This window comes from Mobula birostris, chromosome 6 (assembly GCF_030028105.1).
Source record: "Mobula birostris isolate sMobBir1 chromosome 6, sMobBir1.hap1, whole genome shotgun sequence".
NCBI lineage: Eukaryota > Metazoa > Chordata > Chondrichthyes > Myliobatiformes > Myliobatidae > Mobula > Mobula birostris.
Genome location: NC_092375.1, coordinates 172,377,774 through 172,398,938, shown reverse-complemented (window position 1 = coordinate 172,398,938; position 21,165 = coordinate 172,377,774). Strand labels below are relative to the sequence as shown.

The 21,165-nt window shown below is 39.8% G+C and overlaps 1 protein-coding gene across 1 annotated transcript in view; it reads right to left on the bottom strand.

Annotated features, from left to right (window-relative positions):
- gad1b (glutamate decarboxylase 1b) overlaps window positions 1–14,634 on the bottom strand; it is a 54,904-nt gene extending 40,270 nt beyond the window's left edge. The window contains exons 1-5 of the mRNA XM_072259656.1: window positions 14,553–14,634; window positions 11,758–11,820; window positions 6,197–6,355; window positions 5,532–5,774; window positions 1,117–1,207 (exon numbers count right to left, since the gene is read on the bottom strand). Of these exons, the coding sequence (XP_072115757.1) occupies window positions 1,117–1,207; window positions 5,532–5,774; window positions 6,197–6,355; window positions 11,758–11,820; window positions 14,553–14,634 (638 nt within the window). The remainder of the gene's footprint in view (window positions 1–1,116; window positions 1,208–5,531; window positions 5,775–6,196; window positions 6,356–11,757; window positions 11,821–14,552) is intronic.
- Between the last annotated feature and the right edge of the window lie 6,531 nt (window positions 14,635–21,165).

Here is a 21,165-nt window from a genome sequence, read left to right as displayed (position 1 = left end):
GTGGTTGTATTAATGGATAGAATGTGGGGTTTGAAACAGGGCTATGGGACGGTAATGTCTGTTACAAGCAAAGTTTGCATTCTGGTTTGGAATGAACTCAGGGCAAGAGTGAGAATTCTGAATAGGGTAGATTTAGTCTTCTCGTTGTTTACCTGGAGAAAGATCAGGCTCATCCATAACTTTATTTGCTGAACAAGGAATCTGACAGCACATAGAGTGTTGCAGAGTTGAGTGTCGAGGAAGTGAGGTAATGGTGGGTGTTGCAGCATAAGCACTTCTCTATTGGCAACTATGTGGGGATAAAAAGAGGAACTTTAAAATAAAGTGAGCTGCATTTTCTTCTAAGGGAATACGAAAATTATCACCACTCATGACAAACTGCATTGCCCCTCCCATAGGTTTCAACCTCCTGCAGGCTTGCAACAGGTCTGTTTTACTTGGACAAGCAGATTATCATTCTGTTACAGAATCTGCCCGTTTCTCTTCCCCTGTCTGTCAAGTCCAGGTCCATCAAGCCACCCTCAATAGGATTACTTGACAACTTTGTTGAGACTCATTGAGGTCTTATTCCAGCCCAGTGGAAAGCTATACATTCTACAGTATGTTCCTGGAAGCGGTGCGTTGAAATAAGTTAATTTAGTGTTCTTTTTAACTTTGAACGTCAACTGCCGGGAGAGCAAAGCTCTGTGGACACACGAAGGTGTCAGAAATAGAATTCCAGCGTGATTCCATTTTACTCAGAATCAGATTCGAATCACTCTTCAGAAGAGGACAGTACTTGCTTAGCCACTAGACACCACCGCAGTAGACACTGAGCGCTGGTTGTCCGCGGCAGCTCAAATGAAATCCCTGCGCCTTCCCTGTCCTCCACTGCTCTGACCCCTCAACCCTGCAATCACAAGTAACACGAATAAGTTTCAAATATCAATGCGGAATTGTTTTTCGTTAATCACCTGGAATCTACGCCTAGCTCGGGTTAACACTTCCTGCAATGTTTAAATTATTCTGAATTTTAAAACTTTAACGTTTACTTCGGAGTGAGTCACGTGGGACTTCGTTTTGTGACACAAACTGGAAGTAACAGAACGAAAGAATTAAGTGTACTGCTGAACTTACATATTGGTGTTAGCTGTTGATGTAAGCCATTCTCCGGCCAACCCGATAATATCAAGACCAGAAGAAAGCTGGTTGAAGAACCGAGGATGCCCTGTGGGGATAAAAATTAAAATATTAAAGTGCTGAAAATAGTCTCATCCTTTCGTCTATTATTTGCTATATATTTATAGATTGATATTCATGCTCACAACCACTTGGGTAACATTCCACATAAACTGATCAGTAACTACTTATCTTAAATACATCAACAAACCAAAACAGACTGTCAAATAGATCTAGATACAAATCGTCAAGCGGAGAAGCACTTGTTCTGAAACTGTGATGAAGTAGGTTAATATAAATTGCGCAAGCGTAAAATATTTATTTCTGCTCCAAATCTTCTAACGCGTTAATTTAATAAGTGTCCCCTAATGTCAGCTTTGTAAGTTCCTCTAAAAATAATGGATATGAATATAAAACACGCAGAATATATGTTTTGGTGGCTATCGGAGCCCCTCTCTTCTAATCGGATAAACTGCTTTAGTTTATTGAAGTGGTAACTCCTTCGCTCTGGAGCTGATGTCAATTGAATGGGTAAGTACTGTGTTACCATTTAAACTGACCACAAAGCTTTTTTGCACTGGTCATCTGTTCTTATCGATACGTGGCTTTGTGCAGGCCGAAAACATAAGACCTGCTTTGAAAATATAATGTTAGTACAACACAATACAGAGGCAAAACGGTATTAAGTACGGTTCGGATGATTCTTCTCGGGCTAAATCATTTCAGATTGAGACGCCGGGGACCGCAGGCGCTGGAACCTGGAGCAACACACTATCTGCTAGAAGAACTCAGCGGGTCGAGCAGCATCAGTGGGCCCCAAACCTGCATCAGTCTGCAGGGTGCAAAGTGCAGGATTTCGGCCCGAAACGTCGACAATTTCTTTCCTCCCACCGATACCGCTTGAACCACAGCGTTCTTCCAGTAAACTGTGGACCATTTAAAGCACTTGGCAACACACGCGAAGGCGCTGGACGAACTCAGCAGCCCAGACGGCAACTATGGAAAAGAGTCAACAGTCGACGTTTCGGGCCGAGACCCTTCTTCGGGAGTCCGCAGATGCTACCTGACCTGCTGAGTTCCTCCAGCATTTTGTGTGTGTTGCTCTGGATTTCCAGCATCTGCAGGTTTTCTCGTGTCTGTGTTTTCAAATTGATCGCCTGCAGGTAGAGTGGAATTAAAGGGCAGCGAAAAACGTTAATCGCCTAGAACCAATCACTATTCGGAAAAAACTGTGGTCCAAAATGGATCTTTACTCTTTCAGCAAGCCTCACTGGTTGGGTCGCAGTGGTCGATGACAGTCTGGGAAAAGGCAGCTGCTAAGTATTGATTTCCAGAAGCCGTACAGAGATACTCGGGCACTTAAAAATTCTAATTGACAGTCGCTATCGTTGAGGAATATTCACGATATGACACTCGCTGACAAATTCTGGCTTTACGACCTGTCCCTAATTGCCCTTGAGAAGGTGTTAGTGAGCCGCTTTCCCTAATTCTGCAATAACGCTACACTGAATGGCTTACTGTTCCAAAGGGCAGCTAACAGCCAAGTACCGGAGTCACACGGCCAAGGAACTCAAGGACAGCACATTTCCATCCCTGAAGGACAACATGAATTATAACAGTTTTTACCACAATTTTCTGTTCGCGATTATCTTTTGGTGGCTAGATTTGTTTTGAAACTCAGGTTAATTAACTAAGAAAATTTAAATTCCACAGCAGCTGGGTGTGACGCTACTCGAGTAATCTAACTATTGCATTCCGCAAGTCATCTCCCAGCGAAGCAGCTGTGCCATTCTTAGTCACGCTTAACGTCAACTTTTTAATTAAGAGTTTATTGACGGTGTGTTCATTTCACAGCATTAAGTAAAAGGATATTAGGAGCTGTGGGTGATAATTCTTCAGAAATAAAATAGGGCACAGAAAATCAAATCTGGACTCTGCCCGTCAGCTGAATTTTCCCGGCATGACTCGCACTTCCCTGTCAGCGACTCAAGGCACAATGAAGCAAATGTGGTTTAAAATGTAGTTATTTATCAGAAATGGGTTTTAATTAAATTCATTAGCTTTTATAAGCACTATAATCAATGATCTGCGTGATTAGTATTTGCCATTTAAAAAGCAAATATTCACTCAGAATTATGCTGTTTCCTGTGGCATAAAAGTCGCTGGTTAAAAATTGAGTGATTAATTTGAAGAATTTTTCGGTCAGTTTCACCTCAGGTGTAAATTGTAACTTTTAACTTTAGAATAGAATATTTACAAACGGAAGCAAGTGCTACAGTTCGATAATGACATCATTCAAGTCTATCACATTGGATTCTTAAAAATATGGGTGGGTATAATTGAATGTCCATCCTTGAGCATGATCTAATTCGACCAGTTCCACTGATAGGTATTGAACAGGACAACTGCCGTCGCTTCGTGGTAATTTTACAGCAGGAGCTAATGTGTGTAATGGACATTACTGCACAATTTACGGGAGAGGATTCTAGGTCTTTGACGTGAACTGCTCACAGTTTGAAACATGGAGACTGGTTTTATACTATAAAACTGATGAACTAGCTAAGTGATTTACTTATTGCTCAGCTAGTGAAGAAAACCAAATGTGTTTTTTTCACACTCGATCACTTGAAAATGCTGAATTACAGAACGGAATCGGGCCTCGACAGGAGATTGACAGGCACAATTTTTTTAAAAAGGCGCTTGTAATGCAGGACTGGATGTGAACAGATCCTTTCTGTCGCTATTTTTGAATGCCAATGGTGGAATATCAAAAATGTAGAGACAACTCAAATAATTTACCGCATATGGCTCCGTTTTACATCAATGTATTGTGTAAATTGATATTGTTCTCTTTGTATGTGTCTTTTGCGACTAACAATAAGTTTAATATTATACGCAACGTGGTCACCCCGTTTGAAGGCAGCAGACAACACCTGAGGCTCATCATGCTGCTGTTTTTATTTTTTTTGGGGGGGGGATGTTCAATGTGACAGCGAACGCATTTGTCATTTAGTCGCAATCACAATAGAATTCCTTATTCGAGCCTTGGTTGGATCAGATAAGGAATGTTAGCTCCAAAACTCACAATTCCAGTGATCCATTTAATATCCCACCCAGTCCGAATTTCACTTTTGTCCAAATACAACTATGGACATTGAAAACGAAGTATTTGTGGATACCGTATTTAGCAAATCATCATACTTCTTCACAGAGAATTTCTTTTTAAAAATGTGCATTATCTTCCAGGCGGTGTTCAGAAGCTCAAAATAGTCACTGGCATTTATGGATCCACGTCGCGTTGCGATCAGTCAGACGGTTGACTGCGGTTAGTTAATTACAACGTGATGAGTCTCGGAATAAGTAGGGAATTATGTCAGTGGCAATCACTGACCTACTCACATCCTTACCAAAACAAAACAACCCAACTTGCTGAGAGAGGGGAAGATATGCCTCGGTTCAGAAAACAGCCCACAGCTGAGATAAACTATTCACATGTGTGGTTGGGCGGAAGAGGGAAACGTCCTCTCCCTCGGAACAATTTTGACTAATTACAAAAAAGATTAGATTTTTTCCCGTCTCATTGCAACAATCGACCTATAACAAATGAAAACTAAGGTAATCTTAGTCTTTATTGAGATACAGCGCGGAGCATATCTTCCGGCCCTTCGGGCGGTACCGATTAATCCTAGCTTAATCATGGGGAAATATACAATGACCAATTAACCTACGAACCAGTAAGTCTTTACACTGTGTGAGGAAACCAGAACACCCGATGGAAATCCACGAGGTCACGGGGAGACCGTACTGGCAGCGGCGGGAATTGAACGCGGGTCGCTGGTACTGTAAAGCCTTGTACTAACCATTACGCTAACATGGCGCCTATTCATGCAAAGAAAATGATGCTACTCAGATTGCCAAGTGAAACAGCATGTCCATCTATATCACATGACGTAAAGCTTCATTTGCGTTAATTTAAGAATTGTAGATGAGAAACACTTCTCATATCACACGATATTCATCCATTTGACTGTTGTGGGCGGATAGAATCATCACACTAATGCAGCAAGTCTTTGTTTCGTTTCCCGAGGGCGGAAATATGCCAAGATCATCTATAATCGACTAGAATCTAGAATAGATCATTACACACCTACACAAGTAGCAATTGTCTTACTCTCCTCGGCATAACAAACACGCACCAAAAAAAAGCTATTTGACAACAATGTAGAAGAAACAGAATTTCATAATGAGTACTTTGCTCAGTGGCAAAACCAAAAATGAGTGGAAATTTCCTGTTTTACTCAAAGTGGTTAATTTAAGACAAACAATAGGGAAAATATTAATTGCCTTTGCCTTGAAAGACATTGAGGTTTTACCTGTCCTGACGCCATATTTAAGCGTGTCCCTGCAGTCGACCAGTATCTGTTCAAGAGATTCAGGGTTGTCCGAAAGCTCTAGGTTAAAACCTTCTATCCCCTCCAAGAGTTGGTGTGGATGGTGGAAGTCCAGAACTTTTGTGGACCTATCGAAAGTTTTCTTTATATAATTGAGAAGGATATCAACCACTTCCAGAAGGAACTGTGTAGTTTGCTCTTCCCCATTTTTGGCTGGCAACAAGTCTGGAAAATAATACATCGTACAAACGTCACCTTTATTACAACATAGATAAAGAACATAGAACAACATAAAGTAAGGATGAGGTAGAACGATAAATGCGGCGGTATTTTACATAATAGGGCATTCGATAACGATGCTTACACATTCATTCAAAGGATCACAGGCATTACTTTACAAAATAATATATAAATATATCAGTCAAATAAAATATAACCAATTAACATAAACTTAAAATCCCAAAAGGTCCCTTGATTTAAAAGTTGTAATATTCTCTGAAAACAGGCTAAATAGCGGGAGCTCAATATAAAAACCCTACTATAGATGTGATTTGCTCCAAGGTCTGAACGATGTATTTCCATTTCCTATGATTACGTTTGAGGTTAAACCTTCACTAAAGCCGCTTATTTCCCGAGTAATAAATTACCTCTGGCGTAGAGATTGGAGAAATCAGTTTCTGTGCGCCTGAATATCGAGCCTCTATCGCCGTTTTCACTGGAGTTCAGGTTCTTGGAGGACTGCCGATCCTTCAGTGAACTTACCGTCCTGCTCTTATCCTCGATGCTGTTCGTCCTTTGCAAAAAACCTACATCATTACGAGAAAGATCTGTTAGTTGTTGCAATTTCCCCCTCCCAAACATATTGTACGATTCTTGTCTTGTTCTAGGGTAATTATAGTAAGATGTTGAGTGGTAAATAGGGAGATGCTGCTTATTAAACCTCCACTGTAACCCCCCAACAGATAATTTATATGGAATATTTGCCCGTAGGAGGCTGAGGTCACGATGTCGTCAGCACAAAACCGACCATGCGAAAACAAATACTCGTTGTATAATGCAGTGGCAAATTCTCGTTAAATAAACCCGATACAAGAGACGGCTAGAAGCAGCCACTAGAGCCGAGTCAGAAAGAGCCTCGGGCCAAACTTTCCAGTTTGTCAAAGTGAGAGGAACGATGATGAATGACGGCATCCCGCATCGTGCTCACCATCTTCCGATTTGAATCCATCCACTGGAGATTCCTTTCTCAATACGTTCTTTACACCACTCCGCCTAAAATAACCTACCTATCAGCATGTAAATTCAGATCTAAAACTCTCCGTAGCTCGTTAATATTGTTGTTAGTTGAGAGCGGAAAAAAATGAATTCGATTTTGACTCCATCCAGATTTGAAGTTATTCAGCCTGAGCGAACGGTTTATACTTTGACAATGATTTACATTGGAATAAAACTGCTTCAAATGTAAGCAATTTCAAGCACTGTTAGAACGATGGGAAAAGGCTGCAGTAAATGTGAAAGATCGGCTCCACGTACTTTCATGTACTTTAGCTCTAGGGCTTGAATGCAACCAGACTTGCTGAAACGGAATGAAATCTCCAAATCTGAAACAACAGAAGCCCCGCGCTCCTACAATAAAAAAAACACTTGAATTTTAATCTTAGGCCAATAAGCTAAAGTAGAACTTTTATATGAAATGTTCGGAACAGATCGATTCAGTGTAGGGAGAATTGAACAAATTTCTTCCGTGCTTGCCTCTATGCACGCAGATGAAGGTGCAATATAATTGCAAATTTTTCAATATTCACATATTATTCAAAATCTTCACATTTCGCAGGCCTATTCATTAATTCTAACAGTAATTACTCTTCCGCCAGCTGTCTGTGAAAATGGTCACACGAAATACAACTCGTCTGCCGTTAAAGTGCCAGCTATTATTAATCTAACACGACGTAACTAACCCGACAAGAACCAATGCTGCTCTTCATTATTTATCCAGGCTAGACTGCTTTTATGTTGTAATTTTGGGAGTTTGTGCTCGCTGGCCGCGCTATCTCAGAAAACAGCGAGGTGACGAATAAGCTTTTAATAAATTCCCGATTAATCTGTTCCCCGGAGGAAGGCGGTGCCTGGGTAGATAAGGGTGATGAATCCAGAGAAAAAGGGACTGCAAATCCACGATACTAAATCACACCTTTTAATTTCTCCTCAACAATAAGTTTTATTTTTTGGCGTTCCATACGGTAGTATATTTGATCGATTCCGTCCCCACAACAACAATCACTGCTGTGGAAAAGTGATTAACTCAGTGGATGAAATATTCTATAATCGGAAATTATATAAAAAGCTTTACTGCCATTGAAATGTACACCGACAGCAGCTTTCAATACTCCAGCCAAGTGTGTGATATTCCCTTCGCAAAGTATGGTCAGAAAAGATTAAACCAGTATCTATGGTCTCCGTAGCTTAAAAAGCTTGAGATGTCAAAAACATGTTTTTTTCCCCTGCAAATCATCTTACCCAGGACTGCAACAGCAAAATCCACTTTTTAACCTCGAAGTTACTATACTAATTGTCCAAAATGCACTGTTACTCAATAAGGTCTGGATGATTTGGTTAGAACATAATTCGTGATTCAGAATACAACATTTAGGGATGATGAAGGTTTGTATCAACTCGGATTAATTCCAGTCCACTAAAGTCATAGCACAGTTAACCACCAGGCGGCGCACCGGTTTGCATTGAGTACTCCTAAAAACGTAATCGCGCCAGTTACAGTATTCCATGCAAGTAATGCAATTTGTCTCCCAATTATTCTCCTTAATAAGTAGTTCCTTAAGCTTTCAGCGGCAAAATTTAATTGGTTGTACGGCAAAATACTGAAATATCAGGCGATATACATCTGGGTATTTAAAAGGAGGCACAGCAAAAATGGTTAACACGGCAACATATTATTATTCCGATGAAGATGTTTTAAAAGTAATTTGTGAAGAGAAACTGTGACGCAAACATTTCTTGGTACCAAGAACAGTTTTAAAGGTTGAAATAAACAACTTTGCTGGGAGCGTGGACGTATAGTTAATTCCACCTGCAGATGCTGGAAATCCAACGCAACACACACGAAATGCTGGCCAAGTCCTGATGAAGGGTCTCGGCCCGAAAAGTCGACTGTTTAATCATATCCATAGATGCTGCCTGGCCTGCTGATTTCTTCCAGCATTTTGTGTGTTGCTTTAGCTTAAGGAGCAATTGTGTGTTCGATGCGCATTTGTGTTGAATCTCCTTTCACCTGGGTACAAGATTTGTTTTGGATCATGCTGAGGCGGTAAAGAATGGTAGTTTGATCTCGGTAGATGAGGAATCTAGAAGTTCTCCATTGCCAGCTCTAAAGTAGGACATGCCAAGATCTAGAGGAAATTGGGAGGAGGGTGAAGACTACCGGGGCTTTCTAAAAGCCAAGGAGACCCAGTGAGCGCGGAAAGAGAGAAATTTCCACAATAATCGACAATGACGATTATGACAACCAAGCAGTAGTCCACACCCGATTGTTCTTCGGACAATTTAAAATCTGTTCTATCATCGATCTCTCCACAGTTCGAGCATGATTAAATTTATTGACCTTAAATTAATTCTGTCAAATTAATTACGTTGTTTACTTGTAAACTTATTCTCACTGGTGTCAAGAGTTGCTTTGTTGATTATAAAATGAAACCCTGCTCTCAATGCAAAATAATATCCTCATTTATTGGAGCTGGAAAGCATACTCAGATTATTCATTTACTAATTTACAGAAATATTCACTCTGATGGTAGTGTTCAAACCTGTGTCTTTTATAATAATAATAATAATAACAATAATAATAGATAAACTCTAATTTGAGTTATTGAGAAATACATCTAATCTTCCTCGGGTATAAACATAACTGCTGTAAAATGCTGGTTAAAAACACCCAAAACCGCATAAGTTAAGCATTAATCAAATTGATAGTTTATTATCACCCAACTATTTAACTCTAGGGGTTAGAATGCAAATTGTTTGGCGATCGGAGAATTTATCCGAAAGTACAGTTATACAGTATAGTAATTTATTTTTGCTTCCCATTTGTACATATCGCATCATTTTTAAACTCTTTCAGAAAAGTCAAAAACCCTCTGCCAAATAAGTACGAACTTCCGCTGCTCCCTGGCCTACAGATTATTCCACCGCTTTCTGTTTATTCCAATATATTGGAACGTCATTGCACGTGTTATTCCTGCCCCGTCCGCTAGGAGGAACCCATGAGTAACGAAGGTGATTGTAGCTCAGATGATTCACGCACGAGTTCCCTCAAACCACATCCCAGCGCCCCACCGCACAGTGATCAGATTGTAACTGGATTATATCTCAAAATCGAAAACTTGAAATGTCTTTCTAACCGTTGTGGTGCTTTGCGTATTTATGGGGTGCTACCTAATTATTTAGTAAATTGCTCAGATTGTAAAATTCTTACAATTTTCAGTATGAATTGAAAAATGAAACGTACAAATGTGGAGCACGAGAAACGGGACGACGGGGCGAATCATAATGAGTAGTATTTTCTTTCCATTATGGAGCCTCTGTAGTCCATTTTTTAAAAGTTTATCTTTCTGTATCCTTTCAAAAAAGTACATGCAGGATGAAGACCAAATCGAGCTAGTGAGCTAAATATTCTTCCTATGAATTAGGGTGAAATTTAATGCTTATTTCATTGAAAACTAAAAATGTAGTTTTGCTGTACAGAGACTAAATTATCTTGGGCGGAAGGTGAATTAAAAGCAATTAGATGGGGGGGTGTATTTTTTTCATAAAGTTATCGATATAGGGTAACCCACAGATAAGTCCAAATTGTCCTTTTTGTGGTTTTGCTAAAGGTATTTCATAGGGTTCATAGAGTGTCTAGTTTTCGGACTCTCGACAAACCCATTCCCCTGTTACTAAATTGGCTGCAGTTTTCCATCATTAATTAGCATATTTGTCTAGTGACCTTTTACTTCTCCAGAGAATTGATAATATAGACTGACGTCTCGGCGCACTGCCAGGGATTGCTACATCGTCACGGATGTCATCTTTTGGACAAGGCGTTCAATCTGCCTGTTCAGGAAGACACCAAAGCGCCAAGATCCATTTCTTCCCCAAGATGATCTGCAAAATTCTCTCCGCATCTTGCTTCAATAAGCGCCACCAAAATAAATAACGGGCCTTACTCGTGTTGATCGGTGAGGTATTTTGCTGTGGACAGGGTGGTTACTACATTGCTTTACAAATCGAAACTGTTCGAACAGAAGCCGTAGAGCACTACATCCAAAGATAACCCCTTCGGCCCATCTAGTCCATACCAATCTATTATTCTGCCAAATGTAAGAAAGTTAAGATTTAAGAGAGTCCTTTTTGCTCAAGGTGGGTACAAGGGCAAATTTTTAAAAATGGCTAATCTCATTTTCCCGTTCACCATCCGCAATTCTGTAGCAGAATTTCAGACCGGGATTCAAATACATTTTAAATACGGCAAGGGAGTTCCGGATCCAACCTCTACGATTCTTTGGCTAAAAAAAAGTAAATTTATCAAATTACCAAGAAAAGGTATAATTGCCCAGAAGCGTTTAGAGGAATCTTGACGCTGTAAAGATTTTCTTTTCTCTTTATAATTGATTGCAGTAGCGAATCCGCCATTTATTCGGTTCTGACAAAAAAATTGCTTAAAACATTAATGTCTCACTTTTGCTGGTGAACATCTCGACTGTCCCACCAACGGGACCTTTTATCAAACAATCTCCATGAGTATAAATCAATGGTATGTGCATTAGATCCTACGTGATCCACTTGGGCAATTTAAAGGTAGAATTCTTTAGATCATGCCGGTTCAGATCAGCAGAACTGAGTATTTTACGTTACGATTTAAAGGAATCAATGTTTGTTTTAAAGTTTCCTTTTAATATTAATAATACTGTATGAACATTATTAATATTAAAATGAAGCCTTAAGGCAAACGTCTTGTTTACCAAGTGGCGATTAACCGGTGTTTAATAGTAAAATCAATATAGTCAGAATAGCCTCCAGATACTCCGTTGGACACCCTGGCCTACGGCATATTGGACCGAGTTTGATTACCCAACTTGTGTTTTGATGGAGCCTGGCATAGAGAAGTTACCCAAATATCTATGTGTTTATTCATATCGAATAGAGAATTACATACCGCAGATCTTAAGACCAAGTTTTCTTGTGCAGCCATGAGCAACTCCGCACCAAGTATCATAGGCTGAAATAAAAGAACCGAAAAAAAAATGTCAGAAGCCCATATCTCGGTTCTGATTTTTCCCCCCGTGAAGCCATCTGACAAAAGCTTTTCACCACATTTCCGATTTATTGAACTTTCTATCCTGAGGATAGCTGTTTAGTCAGAGAAGGTCTGGGGTTATTTAGTGATCTATTACGCCCCACGAAAAGCTTCGAAGCGGTTCAGATGGCATTCAAAACATTGCTGAAGTGTAATGATTATCATTATGCAAACGACCTCAAACGAATGAGATTCAAACAGACATAGCATGAAATTATCTTATTAATTATTTGGTGCATTTGTATAATTTTGAAAACAAATATTTTTAAAAGTAAAGGCACAAAGGCGTTGCTCAGCTTCCCGTTTTTTTTTCCTTTTGTGTTTTTTTCCCCTGAAATTCCGAATCAGGAGTGAATATCTAATAAATGTTGGCACACTTCCGGCAAATTGGAAGCTTGAAACAAACCTGCGTGAAATGAGGTCAGAAGAGTAGTCCATGGCTTAATTGGCTGAAAAATGATATTTGACTAACTCGGATCTGCACCACTAGCCGCCAGCCAGCGAATGTTACACTGTTGTGCACGAGTGTAACTCGTTTTATTTTGCCGACATCCGCCTTCATTTACATTTGTGCTTTATCCTATTATTGAGTATCCCTTTTTTTAAGCAAGTTAATGATACGTGTAGCAATTTATTTCAAAATCTGACCAAGTAATACGCCCGGCAGCCCAGCGCAGCGGGTTACTCAGTGCGTTGTGTGCGTTGTACGCTTGAGAATAAGAAATATGACTGAGAACAATTAAAATCATTAGAATTTTCAGATTTTGCAAACATATAATCTGCGTATAGGACGCACATACCGATGTATTTAATTAAAAATTAGGAACAATCAGTATATATTTCTGCTTGATTTTAACGGCTGAAGGAAACGGCAATTTGGAAGTCCCTCACTAGTATGACAGCTCCAAAGCCTGGGTTTATGAGGCGTGTAAATACTAATAGCCCCACAAAGACGGCACAGTAGCTACGCAACAGGAGAGAAAGTGAATGATATAAAAAATATTTTACCACTGTGAAATCCAGAATCAAACATACAGCTTAAAGTGAAATCTGGAGAAAGTATGAAACAACGTCCAACTTGTAGGTTGGTATAGAAAGACATTTGTGTGATTACGTTTAACCGCCATTAATAAAATAACATTCTAACGATACAGTTTGTGATTCCACTTGTGTAGGTTGCTGTACGCACCTTGGACGGAAAACGATGTCATTTATCTACATTAACAGATAATTAGATGGGGATTTCAGATCGATGGAACAGAGTCAGGACTAGAAAGAAATGTTTGGATTTCGCGAGAATTGCCGCCCGAATGAATCCTAACCCTCCGTCGTTGCCTTTCTGTAAAGGTGGATGTGCTTGGCGAGCACACGATCTCTGTGGGCTTTGTCCTTTTGGGTGATTTTTGTGGCTCTGACAGCCCGAGTGAAGCTTCCTGAAGCCTCCTTGTGACACTTGTGTGAAAAAGCACTGACACACAAACGCGCCTCAGGTCAGTGACTGGGAGATAAAGCATGAAATGAGCTAATGGAATAGGACTGGGGCAAGAAAGAAACACGATTACAGACGGAAGGACAAAAAATATACACGGTGTACTCTTCGCAATTGCTGAATCTTCAATTCGGTACACCAGGCCAATCATTTGTTGGCCCACTTACTTTTGCTATACCGGCGCTGTGAAATGCAGCTAGATCATGTCTTACTTCTATTTCAAATCTTATTTTAACAAGGGAAGTTAAATTGGCTTAAATCGTAAATCCCGTGTGACAAAGAACGGCAACGGTTTGTTTTTTTCTCTTGAAGAAAAGTACAAAGGCGGATTACACCGAAATAACGAAAGATGGGGAAGGCTAATGTGGTTGCGAGCGTGTTTGTGTTCGCGGGTGTGAATGTGTTGTGTGTTCGTGTGCGTGTATGCATGTTGTGTGTTCGTGAGTGTGAGAGAGTGAGAGAGGGAGAGTGAGAGCGTGAGAGAGAGACAGAGAGAGTAAAAGAGTGAGAGAGTAAGAGAGACAGAGAGCGACTGAATAAGGGGCGGGAGATGAGGGTGGTGGTAGCAAAATATGAAGATGTTCAGATAAGGCGGCAACGTATAATTCCAGGATTTTAATGCTTGAACATGGACAAAAGCGAAATCTAGGTTACTCCGATGCTTTTTGGCAGTTCAACACCCGCTTTCGTTCGCAGTGTGTCGTCGTAGCTATTAGCACATTCATAAGAGCTACAATTAGCTGCATCAGCCGCTTTCGCATTCACTTTCTTATAATTACACGTCCACTCAGATTCTGCACTAAAAGGGCCTGTAATAATGAGCAAATTGCATAAATCGCCTTAAAATTACTGCTTAGGCGGTTTCTTTCCCCCCAACATGCAGCTGTATGCTTATTTCCACTGAATGAAAATACCTTCCAGCCTCCAGGTGTGGTATACGAAAGAATACATTAAAATGGCTACATTTTCTGCATTCTCTAAGTACAGAAGCATAAATTACGCAACGCTAATGGGAACGTTGACGCTGCTTATATTGTTCTCATTCAGACATTTCTTAGGAAACGTTCAGATTTTGCAACATTTTCCAGACTTTCCGCCAACAGAAAGACAATTCGACGATTGCGCTGTCGTGAAATTTTCTGGAAATTGGTTAGAAACCGCTTACTTGTATTTCTGTCTCCCGGTCGTAAATTTGTTGGGGTGGAATCCTGGCCAGCCCCGGAGGATGAAGGTGTAGAGGAAGCCATCGGTCTGGCAGGTGCAAAGTCTTTGGTCAAATGGGGCTGACGCCTTTTGTTTTACAATCCCTTCTCTTCAATGTATGGCACGAAGTCACGGGCTTCTGTAAGGAAAATAATTAAGTTTCGTTTGTTTTCTTCGGAAGCTGCCGAGTGTCTGCGCGTGTGTGAGAGACCGAGCGAATGGCTTCGAAACGCGCCCTGCGCTTTCAAACATTTCACTTTATTAGCATTCAGGGCGCCAAAGTGCTCTCATGGAAGGTAGGAGAAGCAATGAATCGCGACTGTACAGACATGACTCACGTAATCGCAAGCGATATGCCCAATCAATATTGATGGGAAGGTATCAAATAATAATTCTAGAAACTCCTTAAAATGGATGAAGCTCTATATAGGACAGACATTTTAGTGGCACGACGCGTCGAAATGTTTTGCATTCTGGTCAAAGATTTAATTGAAACCATTGACTGAAATAATTTCTACTGTTTTTGCTTAGCCTCCAGACATCCTACATTATGCACTTGATCAGGAAGGACTTCCAATAGGACAATGTCACCCACCAACCATTGTCAATCAGCAATACAATAATGGCCATTGTCATCTTAAACCCACTTATGCAAAGAAATTTTTGATTTAACCAGTCTCAGCTACAAACAGCAAAGATCGTAGTGAGATCTAACGTGACTGAAATATTGCCCAAAATAATTCAAACGAATTGCAAAAAATAATTAGTGCTATGGCCAGAAGAATTTTCGGTTAGTAACCATGCACTGAAAAGACTGATCTGACCTTTGGTACTTTTAATCAAACACAAATACATTACATATAATTAATAGCGTGACTATCTCTCCAAACAAGCAATCGAATTTGTGGCACAACGATAATTGGACATGCAATTTGTATACTTGGACAAACCGATGAAACGCATTACGTTTCACATTCAAGTTTAAGTTTTTTTGTAAATGAAGATATATAATACTTACCCACTGGGATTTCAAACCTCCCAAAATATAATCCGTCCATTTGGAGATGCACAGGGAAGTTAGCAGCGGATTTTAGCAAAATAACTCGCACAACAAGGGGATTGCTAAGAAAATTTAATTTTCAGGTAAACAATGAGGAGGACTTTACCGTGTCGCGAAGATGCCCAGGTAGCAGCCTCAACCAATTGCTCCCAACAACTAAATTACATCTGTAGAGATACAAGTTTCAGTCAGCACGAAGGACGCTTATAATACTCCAAGGGAAACGACATCGGAATATAAATCAAGAACAAAAAAAAATCCATTCAGCGTGACCTTTTTATTCCAGAAGTACGTTTGATTTGCGGCTTTGAAAGTGTGAATCGCCCGTTTATCCGACACGACGCACGAATGAGTCACACATCATACCTCCTCTGCTCCAAAATGTGTCACGCCAATACTGTTCAGGTTGCTTTGTCTGCAGAAAACCAACGCCCCGCCACCGTTCCGCTGGAGTTATGTGACTTTTCATCAGGTACTTTCAGTGCCTCTAGACTAGAGTTTTAGACTTCGTTTGCGAATCCCGATCACGGAGCAGGTGCGCCAGAGGAAGCTTGGAATATCTAACAATAGGTATATATCCAGGACATCTAACATTAAGGGAAACCAAATTCAGACGACATAGCAAGAATTTTAAAATTAAGCTTTGAAGAAGCTTATTTAATATATTTATTGTGCGAACGGCTAGCAGTATTTTATTGCAATCAATGTGGAATCACGCACGTCTGCTTTACTTCATATATATCAGCAATATTGAAATAGCAACACGGGGGTTTCTTTTTCTAATGCTATTTGAGAAGGGTTTTTTTATCAACTATTAAATGTGCGGCATTATTGGTTTTATTTGGATTTGTTTTAAAACCACTGCTTCCGTACAAGGTCGTAAACAGAAAATAGAACTGACCAGAAGAGGGCGCCCTCGGTCGCCAAACCTTACAGTTCTTGCTTCATCCAAGTGTCAAGAATCTGTCTGGGGGAATCCGGGCAGGCGCGAACCTGTCACATCTTTCACTAGTTACACTTCTTGGAAGAAAAATTGTAAGAATACATCCAGTGATGGGAGATTATTTAAATTCGTGACAGTTGAAAAGGCAAAAGATGTAGCAGTCCTATTAAAATGTTATAAATTTTCAATCGCGAAAGAAACTGGGTAGATAAGCGAGTGAAAAATAAAATAGAAGTGGTAGCGCCAACATTTAGACTGACAATATAAATGAAATGGCTAAACTATAACCATAAGTAACATAAGCAACCATAAGTCCTGACGAAGGGTGTCGACCCGAAACGTTGACTGTACTTCTTCCCATAGATGTTGCCTGGCCTGCTGCGTTCCACCAGCATTTTGTGTGTGTTACCATAAGTAAATTATTGGTGGGGGGAGAAAAGAGGAAATGGTTTTAAAGCGGACCTTCATAGACAATGGATTTTGAGCTCGGTTAACATGAAAATCAAGTGTTACCTGATGAACGAACAAGTGATAGAGAGAACAAGATCAGCTACTTACAGAATTCTAATTTCATACGATGTTTTGAATGGAACATAAACACATTGCTGCAGACAAAAATGCTTTTTCAAATGGACATGTCAATAAATATGACGCAGGGTTGTTATGTAAATTCTGTATAATGAAATGTGAATGGAAAGGACAGGTTTAATCACCGGAGAAAATGTGAATTAAATGGAAGAAAATGATACAACTATGACAATTACCCAAAATCCTCTCCAAATGATTCTAATATCACATGAGATACTAGTTAATTTCTATAAATTTATCGGTGAATATAGCATTTCTGATTGTGTTGAAAGTGAAGTAATTCGATCCAGGATAACGATACTGAAGGGTTGACGTTAATATGAAGAACAGTTCGTGCACCTATTGTGGGAACTAATTAGCAATTCGTGACGGAAACTTCGCATCTTTAAACGGATTGTGTCATGTCTTTAAGAACTGGGTCTTTTGTTATATGTCTTACTATACAAATACTGAAATTATCGAGCGCAAGAAACTGAAGCAAAACTGATTCAATGAATCACCCAACAAAGGCTGCCAGGCTTTAAATAGTTGGATTTTCTAGGAAGGATGAAATAAATTAACAGATTTGCTGTTTCACAAAGAACTTAAACAATAATGACGTACAGAACAGTCGCTAAGATGAACACCACGATTTTACAAGAAAATCCAGATATCAGAAATCACAATTTTAAAACTCTGGGAAGAGGGCATAGAACACATATCACGGAGAGTGTAATGTCTAACTTTTTCAACCATGGATACTTGGAAGTCAACGTGCTGTTTTTAGTTAAAAATATTATGTTCGCTGGAATAATTGCATCTTGTGTCAGCACATCACGCGTACCTTAATGTATCTGATAGAACATTGACAGCACTGGGACCGCCTGCAATTAGAAACAGTATTGTTTATATTGTTGAGCGTATTTGGACAATCCAGATTTTAATTATTAAGAACATTTGAGGAAATATCATCTGCTTACAATTCCATTCGCTGATATTAGGGTAAGTGTGATGCGTGTGTCGCCCATCTTTGTATTTTGCAAGCCCAAAAAATCTAATCATCGGTGAAATCGAAGCTGTCTGCATAATTATGTTTTAATACTGACCTACGATAGCGGTGTACTCAATGTTATACACTGGCAGTATAGAAACCGCTAACAAATTTGTCTACATTCTGAGAGGTCAGTCTGATCGTTAGATTACATTGACGTGCGTTACAATTTCCTGTTATGACGCAGAGCGTTGTATCTCAATAACAGCTACTAATTCCATGCTGTTGGAATTCTGACTATTTCATATCCACATTATCAGATAGTGCAAAGCTAATCTACTATAATCACAGTATATAACAAAAAGATGTTTTATATAATTGGAGTAGTACACTACTCACTGAAATTGAATTCAAGACAATATGTAACACTTGTGGTAGATTACAAGCTTTTACTAGTGTATTCCATGTCACAAGTGTGTTGCGCCTTTAACATTAAAGGGGTTTCTAAGTTTGTTTATTGCTCGTAATGCATGCCTGATCTTAAATCTAATTCAGTGAGTTTCAGGCTGTTTGAATTTAAGGAAACGTAATGACTTTGATTTTATACGACGATTGCTAGCCGGTAATTAAATGACCAGCACCGAACTATAGACTATGTCCCAAAATACAGGATGTGTTACTGAGAGCGCCACGACGAACGTTACTGACACAATGGGGTGCAAGGTCCTAGTTACCAGTGATATGTTGACTCCTAAACCAAGGTTGAAAATAGACTTTGAAAGAATACATGAAGTAACTAAGTTGTGGAAGTCATTTAGGAGCAAGTCTATTCTTACATTTCTTGAGAATTTTGGATACCCGAGAAAGAAAACAACGCAGCATTAAGAGAGCAAAGGGAAAGAATAAAAACAGAAAATGTGAGAAATAGTCGGCAGGTCGGGCCACATCTTTGAGAAGTGAGACAGGTTAACTTTTCAGGTTAAAGATCCTTCTTCCGAACTGATGGAGTTAACTGAGTTCTCTTCCAACATGTGGTCTGACCACCAGAGTATTTCCAGCACTCTTTTTTTTTAACCTTTAGGTGTACAGCATCTGCATTTTTTAATTGAAACAATATAGTGGACGCTGGAAATCTACGACAAAACAGGAGCTGCTGAGTTCTGATGGAGGGTCATTTGATCTGAAAGGTAGGCGTGCTTCTCTCTCCACAGATACTGCCTGACTTGCTGAGTGTGCCCAGTATTTCTGATTTTATTACAGCTTGTAGTCTTATTCTCTCCTGTCCATTGTGAAATTACACCAAGTCCTTGTCTGGAATGCAGCACTCAACTCTTGAATTTGCTGACTTCTTTCTCACTGAACTGAGGCAAATGAGCTCAATGCATGGCCACACAGATGATAAGTTTAATTTGGCAAGAGACAGGCTCATATTTAAATTTTACTGAATTTGAAATCATTAACCCATATCCCAAGTCTCTCTTAGCAGAGAGGAGAAATTGAGAGCTCTACAAGTTTTAGTACACAATCAAGCTCCGATTAATGAAAATGTCTTTAACTGGAAGTTCAACAATTAATCTGTGACATGTCTGCTGCTGTTGTGGTGTTTCCAATCAGTACTTTTCTTAGAGTACAATCTCCTTATATCCTCTCCTTTGCCCTCTACTACAAACAAGTGTGTTGGGCTCATGAACGTTTTTGTTTCTAATTTTCAGATAATTTAGTTCAGCTGCTTCTGTGCATCACTTTATTACCCCTTTCTCTGAGGTACCACTAGTTGAGCCCTGCATCTTGCCCTCAACTCTAATAATTTTGGAATCAGCCTCAGAGTTTGCTGAACCTATTTATCTTCCTCTCCTGTACTGTTTGAAGTAATTTCTGCCACAAGAGTGATTTATTTTCCTTTGACTCCTCTCAGTGTTTTGAACTGCTAAGCCTCCAATGCTCCCACATGTCATTTAGACCATAAGACCATAAGATATAGGAGCAGAGTTAGGTCATTTGGCCTATTGAATCTGCTCCGCCATTTTGTCATGGCTGGTCCAATTTTTCTCTCAGCCCCAATCTCCTGCCTTCCTCCATATCCCTTCATGCCCCGGCCATTCAAGAATCTATTGACCTCTGCCTTAGATATACATAAAAACTTGGCCTCCACAGCTGCTTGTGGCAATGAGTTTGACAGATTCATCACTCTTTGGCTAAAGAAATTCTTCCTTATCTTTTTTCTAAAAGGACTTCCTTCTACTCTGAGGATGTGTCTTCTGGTCTTAGACTCTCCCACCACAGGAAACATCCTCTCCACATTCACTCTAACAAGGCCTTTCACCATTCAATAGGTTTCAATTAGGTCATCCGTCATTCTTCTGAGTTCCAGTAAATACAGGCCCATAGCCATCAAAAGCTCTTCATATGACAAGCCATTCAATCCTAGAATCATTTTCCTGAACATCCTTGGAAACCTCTCCATTTCAGCACATCCTGATGAGGGTAGCAGGGGGGTACATAAGATAAGGAGCCCAAAACTGCTCACAACACTCCAAGTGAAGCCTCACCAGTGCTTTATAAAGTCTCAACAATTCCTCCTTGCTCTTCTATTCTAGTCCTCTTGAAATGATTGCTAACATTGCATTTGCCTTCTTCACCACAGACTCAACCTGCAACTTAATCTTTTGGGAATCTGGCACAAGGACTCACAAGTCCCTTTGCGCCTCAGGATTTTGTATTTTCTCTCCATTTAGAAAATAGTCAATACTTTCATCTCTTCCATCAAAGTGCATGACATACACTTTCCAACACAATTCCATCTGCCTCTTCTTTACCTATTCTCTTAATCTGTAAGTCCTTCTGTAGCCTCTCTACTTCTTGAAAACTACTTGCCTCTCCACCTATCTTCATATCGTCTGCAAACTTTGCAACAAAGCATCAATTATTGACATTTAATGTAAAAAGAATCGCTCCCAACACAGACCTCTGAAGAAAACCAGTCACTGGCCAGCACCCAACCAGAAAAGGTTCCC